The following is a 13,688-nucleotide window of genomic DNA, read 5'->3' on the forward strand; positions in this document are numbered from 1 at the left end:
TTTTGGCCCTATTTTATTGTTGCAGGTTTCACATTCAAGAAGTGAGAATGAGCAGCTTCCTAAACATACTCACCTAGTGAGGCAAAAGCGTGCCTGGATCACGGCCCCCGTGGCTCTTCGAGAGGGAGAGGATCTGTCCAGAAAGAATCCAATCGCCAAGGTACCCTCTAAAGAGGAGCAGGAAATGCACGCACATTCCTCAAGTGTGCTGTGAGGGCTTTTGGGTTCACTTTAAAATTTTAAGAAAATTATATAATGTACGTACTGAGCTTTTTAATATTCCAGGTGTCTTTGAAAATGAGCAGAGTTTAATTTTAGCAGGTAGTGCCTCCTTGAAGGTCCTCTTCCCCGTTATGGAAGATGCGGCATCATTGTTGAATATATATATGGATGTACATATTTGTGGGGCTTTGATTCAGCCAAGAGTTGAATCTGGTGCTAGTTGAATCATTAACAGAGTGTTAAAAATTATCCTGTGTTGGGGACAGGGCATTGTTCTTTGACCTACTACCCTCCTAGCTTCTCTGGCTGAGGCCCCGTGAATTGGACAGACCAAAAACAGATTAACAAGAGAAAAACAGAAGTCCATTAACATATGTTTCTCGCATGTAACACAGGGGAGTACCCCGAGATGAGTAACTCAAAGGTTTGGTTAAGATTTGGGTTTACAGAGCATCTTAGCAAAGGAACAATAAATTTTTAGAGAAGTGACAAGACAAAGGAAAAGGACCGTGAATCCCTAGACGCAGCAAACTGTGGGAAGGCAAATATATGGGCCACTCAGAATAGAAAAAGCTAGTCAGTCAGGTCTGTTCTGTAGATTCCTCTGGTCCTGCCTCCAGGCTGATAGAGATCTAAGGTCTACTCTGAGGTTTACTCGTGATTAACTTTTGTCCTTCCTGGTGGAGGGGTCAGGACATCTTTACAAATTTATGCCCTGCTTTCAGGCAGATAGGGGGAAGGCAGAGAGCTTTCCTTGTGTCTGCTTCTTCTCAGTTGCTTTCAGCTCGAAATAATTCTTATACCAAAGAGGCATATTCTGCCACCCTACACATGAAAAGGAATTTTCAAAATGAACAGAATGTAATAGGCGGTAGGGTGAGCACACATCCTGCCTGCGACACTCCTAGTCTGTGCCCATTGTCCTGACCTAATCAATCAATACTCTCCTTCACTTTGAGAGGGCCCTATTTTCTTTGGTAAATTATATGGTAATTCTACCAGTACATATCTCAGACTCAGCATGTGCGAAGTCTGAGCCCTCGATTTTTCCCCAAAGCTGTTCTCCGTAAGTTCTACCCATTTCAGTAAGTGGCACTATAATTCCAGCCAGGATTTCAGAAATGTAACAAGTACTCTCAGTTCTACCCCCAGAATATATTCCAGATCTGCCCACTTCTCTCCATCGCTGCCCACCTTCTCTCCAGTGCCACCTACCCGTTCACATGTTCTTTCAATAGATTTCCCTAAAATGCATTGATTCTTTGGGGTTCAGTAAGTGTGCCGAGGCGGGTGGCAGCGGAGAGGAGTCAGTGTCATCTCTGACCTGTGTTCCCAGAAGAGCCACTGACCCCATCTCCCTCCTGTCAGCCCTGCTCCCCTGCCCCCACCGCAGTCCATTCTCCAGAAAGTGGCCAGAGTCATCTTTTGAAAAGACAAATCAAAGTGTGTTCATCCCCTTCGTGAGAGCCTGTCAACGGCTGCCCACTGCAGTGGAAGGAATCAGCTGTCCACCGGGCCTGCAGGAGCCCTTGGGATGTGTTGGCCTTGACCTCTCTGACCTCGGCTCCTGTCACCACACCAGCCCCCCACTCGGCTACCTCCCTGAACACTCTCATTCCAGCCTCTCACCCTCAGCACGTGCCATTTCCTCTGCACAGATCCCTTTCCTGGCAAATATTTGCCATATCACAGCATCAAGCCTCTAGCCAAGAGTCACCTCCTAAGAGAGTTCCCGTCCCTGCCCCACCCCATCTCTCTCAATCCCCTCAGTCTGTCCCACACATTCCCCTCCAGGACATTATGCTGATTCCTCAGTAGGGTGTAAGTGCCCTGAGGGCAGGGGCTGTGTCCTCAGGGCTCTCAGCTCATTGCCTGTGCCCTGAGCAGTGCCCGCATCCATGAGGTGCTCAGGAAACGTCTGTGTGAATGAATGAATGTTCATATGGAGGTTTTACCTTCATCTTTCTGATCTTATAAACATCTTATGAGACGAGCTCCTTAAAGGAAAGAGCAGCTACAGAAGCTGACAGCTTCCTTTTTCCAGCAACGTGTTGTTTTCCTAAAAGCCTTCTGAAATCCCAATTTTTAATTATGGCTTTACATGTTAGTATGTATACAAGCAGTTAAGCTGTTTGGTTTGGTTTGGTTTGGTCACAGACATCTGAGTCATTCACACATTCTTTCAATAGATTTCCCTAAAATACATGATTTTGGGGGGTTTAATAGTGTTAGCTGTTTTTACAGATTTTAACTAGGCAAGTTGTTAAGAGTAAAATTTGCATAAAACTGAAGATCTTGTTATATTTCCCCAACTTTTCAAATTCTCTATTTAGTGTTAACACTGTCAACAGTTTACTATCTTCTAAATCTTATGAAATGCATAAATGTGTATATACATACATACTCTTATATGCATACGTATGTATATACAAACCAACAGTTACGTCTACACACAGTTTGGTTTTATTTTTAACATAAGTGAAATTATATAATGTATATAATCAGTGCATAAAGATCTAGAATACCCTTTATAAATATTGAAATAATATGTATATACACATACACATATGTTGTGTGTGTATATGTGTGTACTTGGCAAAAAAAGAGAGACAAACAGAAACCCAGAGAAAGGTAGTGACAGACAGAGAGAGGGGGGCTCAGTGGAAAGTGATCGTGGGACTGCTCCAGGGTCACCATTCCACTCCGGGAGCAGAACAGGTGTCGCAGGAGGTTGGGGGCAGCATCTGATCATTGTCAGCAGCAGCCCCCCTGCCGCAGTGCATGTTGGGACTCCTGTGGGAAGCGTGTGCCTAATCCCAAGATTCCAGGACAAAGAACTAGCCAGGCAGGTGGGTGGTGATGGCTTCAGTGATGTCTGAAGAAAGAAATTGAGGACCCAGTAGGGGGCCACAGAGACACATTTACTAATGAAGAATTGGAGATACAAATAAAACTATGGAGGACGAAGGTGATAACTACAGAAGACCGAGCAGGTTATAATTTGCTGAAGCACCCAAGCAGGGGAAGCGCTTGACCATTTTAACCCTTCTATGGACGGATGCCTTATTCATACTTTCCTGATGATTGAATAGAGTTAGGGAGGTGATTTTGACTCTGCAGTTTTTACCTTCTTATGTGATAAATTTAAAATTCACCCCCACCAAGATGTACCCCCTAACGATATCTTAATTTGGTAACTAGCCTAAGAGGTAGGCAATGGTATCTCTCCACTTTACAGATGAGAACACTGAGGCCCAGGAGGGTAAGTGACTGTCTCAGCATCACGTAACTGTTAGTGAGTGGCTGAGGCAGGACTAGAACCGGTTCCCTGACACCAGCACCTCTGAGCACCTGTGTTCTCCCACCTCTCTCCTGTCAGCATCTGACAGCTTCAGAGGGAAATGTTCCATCAAAAATAGTTACCTGTAAGTTATAGAGGGTTTAACTTGAGGCATTCTTCTCTTCTCTTTATGTTAGATCCACTCTGATCTTGCAGAAGAAAAAGGACTAAAAATCACATACAAGTACACTGGAAAAGGGATCACAGAGCCGCCTTTTGGTGTGTTTGTCTATAACAAAGACACCGGAGAGTTGAACGTTACCAGCATCCTTGACCGAGAAGAAACACCATTTTTTCTGGTAAGAAGAACAATTTTACCTTCATCAGTTAGTCATTTTTCTTGGGGAATAGTTATGATTTGTTTTTTTGTTTGTTTGTTTTTTGGGGTTTTTTTTTGAGACTGTGGTAGTTTACTGACCTCAGCTTAAACCAAATCCCTTCTATTATCTATGCCATGATTTCAGCTAATTGGTTACGCTCTGGACGAGAAAGGAAGCAACCTAGAGAAGCCCATAGAACTCCGCGTTAAGGTCCTTGACATCAACGACAACGAGCCCGTGTTCACGCAGGATGTCTTTGTTGGGTCCGTGGAAGAGTTGAGTGCGGCAAGTAAGAGTGTGTTATTTGCATGAATGAATACCCAAGGTCATTTCGTCCCCATTGTGTAGCTGAACGCTAAATCCTCTGTCTTCGTGGAGGCTGAGTATTACCCATAAGAAACCTTTTGCTCTAGGTTTAGCACTGCTTTTCTGTTACAAGTTTTTTACCCTCAGAACTTAATTGTCAGATTGATGTGACAAGTTGGGTCCCCACAGCAACCATTCAACTCTACTCCGTATCAAGAAAGCAGCCCTGGACAATGTGTAAACAAACGGACGTGGCTGTGTTCCAATAAAACTTTATGTACAAAAACAGGTCGCTGCTGGGTTTGGCCCACTGGCAGTCGTTTGCTGGCCTGTGACTGATAGTATTTCTCCTGCCAGGCTGCAATGCAATTATTCGACGCCGTGCTCCATAGGCGGACTTGCAGGAGAGATTTCTCTTTGATCAGAATGGAAAGAATAGCCATGCTTCCCCTGAATTGCTTGTATTTTTAACGAGCATGTATTTGTGTCTGTTCATTCTCCTGTCTTTGGGTTGGTTATTAGAACTAGCATAAACAAATTTGCGGCCCTCCTGTAGCAGGTATTCAGGACTTCACCCTGAGAACTGTATGTGCTAACCTCAGCCTCGCCCTCTTCTTGTTTTTCTTATTCCTACCTCCATTCACATGTATTTCCTCAGACAATTACATGTTTTGATCTTGGTAAGCTGATTTTTGATAAGCACCTGAAATCCTTTTTGGAACAAGCTAAAATTAAATAAACTAATAAGGTATGTCAGTGCGCTGGAAGTTGAGTTTCATCTCGGACGCCTTTGTTTCCAATGCCAGATACACTTGTGATGAAAATCAACGCGACAGATGCAGATGAGCCCAATACTCTGAATTCTAAAATTTCATATAGAATCGTGTCTCAGGAGCCCGCTTACCCTCCGGTGTTCTACCTAAACAAAGATACAGGAGAGATTTATACAACCAGTATCACCTTGGACAGAGAGGTAAATTAATATTTGATGCTGCTCTTGTTTTCAGTTCTCGTTTGCCCTTCCGGTTTGTCCTCTCTCTTTCTTTCTCTTCTCATTTCCCTACTTTGTTCTGTATTACTCACTCGTTGGATAACTCTTGGAATTAACCTCCTCTAGGGATGTGCTGTCCAATATAGTAGCCATTAAGCCACGTGTGGCCATTGAGCGCTTGATATGTGACTCACCCAAGTTGAGAGGTGCCATATAAATGGAAAGTATACACCAGATTGGGAAGACGTAGTATGAAAATGAAGTATGTAAAATATCACCTTAATGATTTTTTTGTTGATCACGTGTCAAATTGATAATATTTTGGGATACCATGGATTAAATAAAATAGATTTGTTTAAACTTAGCATGCCTGTTTCTTTTTACTTTTTTAAATGTGGCTGCTAGAAAATTAAAAATTACATAAGGACAGCACAATTCTAGGGGCTCTCCAGGCAGGATCTGTTGGCTAGAGGGTTCTGAAGCATCGTTTCTTAATTTGTGGCTCTGTAATGAAACGACAGAGGAGTCTCTCCTACTGCTAATGCATGTACAGAGGGAGGAGGAGGGCTGGAAATAGGAGTCCTATTTAAGGTGATAGAAGTATTTATAAAGGAAAGAGTTTTCGTAAATGCCAAATTGGAGGAAAATTTGAGTCAGCTTCCTAAAAAGGATGTTTTCTCAAACATTTCACTTTTTGTTTCTAACTCAAAGGGGAAATTTTAGATGAAAAAGGGAGATAGAAGTTTTCTTAAATGCCGCAGACATAAAGGTTTTAACAGCATGCACAGTAAAATGTTGATGATGCTAAGAGCACCGTATTGTCATCAAATATAAATCATCGTCCGAGCAGTCAGCGTGTTTTGTATTGCTTGGAAAAATGACTTGACTGCCCAGAGAAGGAGAGCGCTGTACTCAACATCCCTATCAAGATCTTTGTAAGAGTAAAGAATATTATGATTCCTAAAATTCTACTCTACCTTCTCACATAAAATGAGAATGGGAAGGCACAATGTTGAATTAGTAGCGTGATTTTTTTTTTTAAACAAGCTTCTGTCTCTGAAGTATGGGAAGCTTAGACAAAAAATAATGGCTGTCACCTATGGGGCATTCACCATGTGCCCAGAGCTATTCTAAGCCCCTTCCACAGATTAACCGTTTAAACCCACCTCTAAACCCTGTGAGGCAGATCCAATTATTATCCCCATTTTACATAGAAGGAAACCAAGGATGAAAGGGATAAAGTGTGTGTCCAGCACTGCTGGTAAGTCAGAATTGGAATCCAGGCAGCTGGTTCCAGAGTCTCTTCTGTGCTGCTTTTTGCTGAGCAGTTCTGTTCTGCGCAGATTCCCCGGGCACTGACACTGGTTGCCTGGCTCCTTTTTTTTTTTTTTTTAATGGAGGTACCGGAGATTGAACCCAGGACCTCACGCGTGCTAAGCACATGCTCTACCACTGAGCTATACCCCCACCTTCTTTTCTTTGCCGGCTCCTTCTTAAACTCCAGCCACATTGAATGGAGCCATCAGAAGGGGACCATGTTGGAGAGAAGGGTTCACTTTGGTATAAAATCTGAGAAGTCCTTCTCTAGGACACATTCTCTAAGAATTTTATCTCCTGAATGTGTGTGATGTGTCACCAAGTTTTGCCTTCGCTAGCTGAGTTTTCTTGGGGGATTAGTTTTTGCTGGCTTGACTTTTAGCCGGGAATGAAGTGTGGGACAAAAACCAATTCCTATAGTCCATCACTTCCACGGTAAATCAAACTACATCGTGAACACCCTCTTTCGTGCTCAGACCATTTAAAGGAGGGACTCACCCAATAAATATCACCAATGGTGTAATTAAGAATTTGATATTGACAACTGCTCTAGGCTTTTCTGCCCTTTTAGAAAAGCTCTGATGGCAAACAGCATCTTCACACAATTAACAAGAGATGATAAAACTTATTTATGAATAAAATACACTGTAATTCATTCCCTCGATAATAAATTGAACTAAAACCAGATAGATAGATTTGGGAGAGATTCATTTTCACCCCAGCTGGATATTTCTCATTGCCCTGCAGGAGCACAGCAGCTACACGTTGATAGTAGAAGCAAGAGATGGCAATGGACAGATAACAGATAAACCCGTGAAACAAGCCCAAGTTCAGATTCGTATTCTGGACGTCAATGACAACATACCTGTGGTCGAAAATAAAGTGGTAACTATTATTTTTATAACAAATGTACCTACTTATTCATAATTTAGCCCTAACTAAAAATACATTGCCTCTGTTTGTGCTACATCAAAATCAAAATCGTGTGTTCATGTTTTGCAGTATGAAGGGACAGTTGAAGAAAACCAAGCCAATGTAGAAGTTATACGCATAAAAGTGTCTGACGCGGATGAAGTAGGCTCTGACAACTGGTTAGCAAATTTTACTTTTGCATCAGGAAATGAAGGCGGTTATTTCCGCATAGAAACTGATACCCAAACTAACGAAGGAATCGTGACCCTTATTAAGGTAAGCACGTAGTGTTCAAAACTGGAATGGGACAAGTTGGTCCAGAGGAGGAAATTGATATATTTTGAGTTCCAAACATTTATAAGTGTTTTACATAATCACTTAACTGGCACCACAGTTGTTAGATGTGGGAGCCATTCCTATTTGCCCAAGTTCTGTGGTTAGTAAGTGGTCACACTTTTGTGTGTGTGTTTCATGCACGTAGTACAAGGGCCACATTGGAAACAGTGTTCTAATTGTGCTTAACTGAATCAATGAACAAAAAATTAAATAGTGTTATTAAGCATATGGGTGTTAAACATGTAAAACCCTTACCCCACAGAATTTTTTAAACAAAAATTACACGATGGATCTTTATCTAACCAAATAAAAGTAAGGAAGAATATCAATGTATGTTTAAATGGTTTATGATAGAATTACCTTATCAGATTTTAAAAGAAAAGGCAAAGCTACAGCTTTCAAAACACCGTTTCATTAAGTCACAGGCAAAACTTGGAACATAAAATACATGTTGACTGATACACTGATTATGTCAAGTGTACTTTAGAAATAGCATGATTCACAAAGAACAGAGTATCTGGAGGAAAGTTAATCTTTTACTGTATTAATAGCAAACCAGATATTAATAAACATTATGCTAAAAATGAGGAGGTTAGATTCTTTGTTCAAGCGAATTTGAGATCCCCTAGGTTTAACAGTTAAGTAGCTGTTTGTTCTGCAGGAGGTCCCAGTCTGATGACACGCTGCGTTAGTGGACCGGGCTGGCAGTGCCGCCCCTGCTTGGCGCAGCCCTTTTCACCAGAACAAACCCCTGGGACACATTTTAAGGAATGTTAACTTACATTGCATGTCCATTAACTTTTTTTTACTGAGAAAAAACCACACCAGGTGGCTAAAAATAAAAATATATGTATTTTAAAGGATTTGACTTTAAATAAAATACATTGGGGATGCTTTCTAAATATCCTTAACATTTATGAATATCCAAATTGACAGAGACTTTTTAATGCCATGATATCCAAATAAGAGTTGGAACACTCAGTGTAGCTGTATTTCTCATGTTTTAAATTATATCTAACATTAAAACCGCACGTGTGTGTGTTTGGGTTTTGTTTTCCCTTTTAAAAGAATTCCCTTTGATTTTTGCCTTTCTAGGAAGTAGATTATGAAGAAATGAAGAGTCTTAACTTCAGCATTATTGTCACTAATAAAGCAGCTTTTCACAAATCAGTGAAGAATAAATACAAGCCTACAGCCATTCCCATCAGAGTAAAAGTGACAAATGTGAAAGAAGGCGTTTATTTTAAAAGCAACACAATCAGATTTCACACTAGTGAGAGCAAGGAAATATCAAGCCAGAACCAAATAATGGGGAAATTTCAAGCGTTTGATGAAGACACTGGACAACTGGCCCGTGTGAAGTAAGAGATGGTTATGAATATTAGCTCCTCGTTTTTAATTACTTTGAATGCCAGTTTTCAAAAATCATAATGAAATTTGAACACTGCACTCTTTCACACCCCGCCATCATAATCCCCCAAAGGTCTGTAGATTCATTTTCCTGGAGTTCTGCTGGTCACTGCGGGGCAAGGACATTCTCCCAGGAACCCCCTCCCTCCACCACCTGAGTATGAGGCAGAGACTGGGTGGCTCACCTCAGAACAGTTCTGAGAAGGCTGAAAAGCAGCAAAGAAAGTTCAGAAAGGAACTTCCTAACATCTGTCTTATCTCCTGAAAGGGTGTTAGAGGTAAGGTAGTAAGTAGCAAATAAAATATACTGCAAATTCCCACTCAGCACGGGTTTGATTAAGAGAAATCAAAGTAGCTGCAAAATGTGTTGGAATATGGGGAGACTAATTTTATTTGCTCATAAACCTTGAAAATGGATCTTCATTTAAACTGTGCTGTTTGGTTTGGTGATGGATGAACCTTTTGTCATGTTCTTCTTGGTCATGGTGACCTTTACTCAGAATATATTTTACTGGCAACCTACCATGTGCCGCCAGCGTGCTGGAAGGCATGGGATTGTGTCCACTCTGTGGAGACTCCTTAGGTTTGCATGATCCATTCACATCTCAAAGTAGATTTACATCTTAGATCTCAGAGCCCTGCCATCGAAAGATGACTCTCAGCAGAGCTATTATTTATGAAGTTCTGGTTACTAAGTTATTTGGTTGAATTTGAAGCATCCTCATCTACCACCCAAGACACAGCTTCTGTGCTTTCCTGCTGTTGGTGGCAGAGTTGTTTGCTTGCCTGTGTCCCTGGGCACCAGCCCTCCACGAAACATTGTATTCAGATGCGTAGCCAACTGTAGCCAGAATGCGAATATGGAGGGAGCTCTTCAACAATCTCTTTCCTTTTAGTGAACCTCCTTTTCATAGAATTCATCAGCCAATAGTAGCAAATAACCGTTTTCTAAAATAATATTGACAAACAACTTCCGTCGTATTTTCTGTAACGTCGTGGTGACCCCTTTTGCCCACCTCACCTTCAGGAACCAGTCTAGCTTCTCTTGAATTCTGTCGTCTAGTTTTTATTTCAATGGCTCTAAACCTAACAAGGCAGTCCCTACCTACAGCCCCAGCATTGAGGATGAATGTTCCATACGATTTCTCACACCGAACACTGAGAGACCGAGATGTTCTAGTTGATTATGCTCCAATAATATTGTAGCTGTCTATTGAAATTTCACTTTCCATCTAACCAATTTTGGTTGCTGTTTTTATAAGAGTTATAACTATATCAAAAGATTGTATGTTCAATGTTGAAAATAATGAACCACATTTACTTCTCGAAAGTATTTCATTCTTTAGCATACAATTACAGAACTTTAGAATGAGAATGATCTTAAAGATTAATTCCACCCTACTGTTTTACAGGTAAGGAATGAGAGGCACACCTAAGTCCAGTAATTTTCCAGTACCCGCCTAATTTAGAAATGTTGAGGGGGAGGGTGTAGCTCAGTGGTAGAGAATGTGGTTAGCACACATGAGGTGCTGGGTTCAATCCCCAGGACCTCCATGTAAATAAATAAATAAATAAATAAATAAATAAATAAATAAATAGATAGATAGATAGATAGATAGATAGATAGATAAATAAATACCTAATTTTCCCTGCTCCAAAGCAATTAAAAATAAAGGAAAAAAATTTTTTAAAAAAAGAAATGTTGATAAGGACAGCAGAAGAATCACTCTCTTAACTTTGTCGTAGTTTACTCTTTTACTGATTATTCATATACGTTGGTTGTCGATGGAGATTTGACACAACCCATGAGCTGCCATTCTACTTTGGTGTCTAATTTTCACAGTAGGAAACAGTTAGAAAATTCCTTCAGCGAGGTCACACGTAACATTCCATTGTGAAATGTGATTCTTGTCACTGTAACTGTGTCTTTGTTACAAGTATAACGTGGGAAAGCACTGCCGGCAGGTTAAGTCTAAGCTTTAAAACTCCAGACATGAAACTCAGAAACATTTGTGAAAATCCAAGTGTACTGTCATTTACTAGTAACAATATTAAAAAGCAGGAACATTCAGTTCAAGAGTATAGTTGGAATTTTTCTTAAATAGTCACTATAAATAAATATTGTTGTAAATTAGCCACTCATTTTTGTGTGCCTCAACAGCCACTAAATAGAAAATAAACTATTGGGGGAGGGTATATAGCTCAAGCAATAGAGCGCATGCTTAGCCTGCACAAGGTCCTGGGTTCAATCCCCAGTACCTCTTCTAAAAATAAACAAACAAACAAACAAACCTAATTACCTCCTCCTGCCCCCCAAAAAAGAAAAGAAACTATTCATCTGATTGGTTAAGCCAAATACTCATATGTTTGGTTTATATTTGTATTTGGATATATTTTAAAAATCAATGGTATTAAATTACATGCATTTCTGAAAACATAATATGAGTGCTCTCCTTACCTTCCCAAAGCTGTCTCTCTCCAAACTAATTCTCCTTTGCTCTGAGGGAAGAAACCCAGAAATCACCTTATCAGCATTGTTTTCAATCATCCATTTCTACCTGAAAGAAGCCTATTGCTCCTAATAATGAACAATATCCCCCATTTAAAATGCTTCCATTTAAGGCAGTCACTGATTATTTTTTAACTGAGATTTTTAAATATTGACAGCATGCCGATACACAGTAGAATATCAGCTGCTTTCCTCCACGAGTTTTTGTTGGGTAACTAAGTTATCCTACAAGGGTTAACTCCAAATATAAGGGAGACTAGATCGAAAAGTTGTAAGACAGACTGAAGAGCAACTGGTAAACCCCCCACCCCGGGTTAGTAGGCAGGGGATGGTGGCCCTGGCACAGATGCCTGGGGTGTGTTACAGAAATAAGGAAGGTTCCAAAGTGTGATACACAGCGAAGAGAGGGGCTTTTAGAATAGTTTCAAGAAATTTCAAAACACTCCAAACTAATGCCAGTAATAAGAACATACATCATGGAGCAACAATTAAGCTTAAAAGGGTTGTAGATATTAGTTGTAGATATTCTCAGTTTATCCAGAACTCATAATTAATTTTGTGTTTGTTTTGTAACAGATATGCCAAATTCGAAGATATAGACAATTGGATCTCCGTGGATTCTGCCACATCTGAAATTAGACTTGTAAAAATTCCTGATTATGAATCCAGATATGTCCAAAATGGTAGCTACACTGTAAAGATTGTGGCTATAACAGAAGGTAAGTTATTAAATAGGTATTTTTTCTTGGTTATACTTACTTAGATTTTACTTTTCAGCATCAGACTTTTTGTTTTGACCTTATAGAAAAGTCAGATGGGTAAACCTTCACATTTCTACTTATTTAGTGGATTAAAGACATTACTTGATCTGAATATGAAAACATATCTAAGATGGGAAATGTCCTAATTTGGCGAGTACCTTCTTACCCAGTTGGCAAGAGAATCCAAACTGTGTCTGTTGGTGAGCAGTAAAACCAGAATGTACATTTTGTTGCTGTTGTTTTTAAGAATATCCTAGAAAAACCATCACTGGCACCATTGCTATCATGGTTGAAGACATCAATGACAACTGCCCTACGCTGATCGACCCAGTGCGGAGCGTCTGTGATGACACACAGTATGTGAACGTGACCGCAGAGGACCTGGACGGACCCCAGAACAGCTGGCCTTTCAGTTTCTCCGTCATTGACAAGCCGGCCGGCATGGCAGAGAAGTGGAGAATAGTGCGCCAGGAAAGTAAGCAAAATCACTGGACTCCATATTTAAATATTTTTTCTAGTCCATAAGTTAGATTTCCAGCACAGGTTTTAAAATGTGGTTCTGAACCGTAGACATGGTGTCTTTGATCGGACTAATCATAAGTGTCCCATTTGGAGGGAGAGAAGGAACGTGGACATCTAATGTCTGAAAGTAGCTGGGTTTTTTTCTCCAAATGGCTCTGGGAGTCGCTGTCTCATAGCTGAGGGTTGCCTTGCCTTTCTAAGCACAGACGTCACCGTGGGCGTCTTCTAAAATTCTCGATGTCTGGTGACGATGTTTCCATTCAAAATACCACTTACTGATCGTGTTCCACGTGCCCGTCTGCTAGACCTTCACATTTATTCGTTATCCCGTAACGTTAGTCCCTGGTGACAGCCGAGAAAACTTTGGACTTAAGTCACTTGTCCAAGGTCACAAAGTGGGTAAGTGATGGACACAACATGGAAAGGAGTCTGTCTGTGCCTCTCCCCCGGCCCCAGCCGCCGGGCTGGAAGTGGGATTTGAACCCAGGCAGTCTGGCTACTGCGTTTCAACCCTCTATGCTTATGCCCTTTGCCTCTCCAGACACATAATGGATTTTTCCATCTCAGGATACAGAGATACAGATGTTGGGATTGGATGAGCTCTTGAATTTCTTCCCTAGCCTTAGACACATGGAGACAGGATTCTGTAACCCAGGCTTTCTTCTCCTTGGTTATACAATAAGGTGGAGTGTCTGGACTAATTTCATCATCAAACACACACTGTGAATTCAACAGAGAAGTT

General features: G+C 40.9%; 2 protein-coding genes across 2 annotated transcripts in view; one reads left to right on the forward strand and one right to left on the reverse strand.

Moving 5' to 3' along the window:
* DSG2 (desmoglein 2) overlaps positions 1-13,688 on the forward strand; it is a 35,141-nt gene that overhangs the window by 13,920 nt on the left and 7,533 nt on the right. Inside the window, exons 3-11 of the mRNA XM_074352201.1 lie at positions 26-160; positions 3,700-3,861; positions 4,027-4,171; positions 4,995-5,161; positions 7,244-7,381; positions 7,499-7,684; positions 8,840-9,105; positions 12,240-12,382; positions 12,672-12,899. Coding sequence (XP_074208302.1) covers positions 26-160; positions 3,700-3,861; positions 4,027-4,171; positions 4,995-5,161; positions 7,244-7,381; positions 7,499-7,684; positions 8,840-9,105; positions 12,240-12,382; positions 12,672-12,899 — 1,570 coding nt within the window. The remainder of the gene's footprint in view (positions 1-25; positions 161-3,699; positions 3,862-4,026; positions 4,172-4,994; positions 5,162-7,243; positions 7,382-7,498; positions 7,685-8,839; positions 9,106-12,239; positions 12,383-12,671; positions 12,900-13,688) is intronic.
* B4GALT6 (beta-1,4-galactosyltransferase 6) overlaps positions 1-13,688 on the reverse strand; it is a 124,151-nt gene that overhangs the window by 515 nt on the left and 109,948 nt on the right. The gene's annotated exons all lie outside the window — the stretch shown is intronic.

This window comes from Camelus bactrianus, chromosome 24 (assembly GCF_048773025.1).
Source record: "Camelus bactrianus isolate YW-2024 breed Bactrian camel chromosome 24, ASM4877302v1, whole genome shotgun sequence".
NCBI classification, from domain to species: Eukaryota; Metazoa; Chordata; class Mammalia; order Artiodactyla; family Camelidae; genus Camelus; species Camelus bactrianus.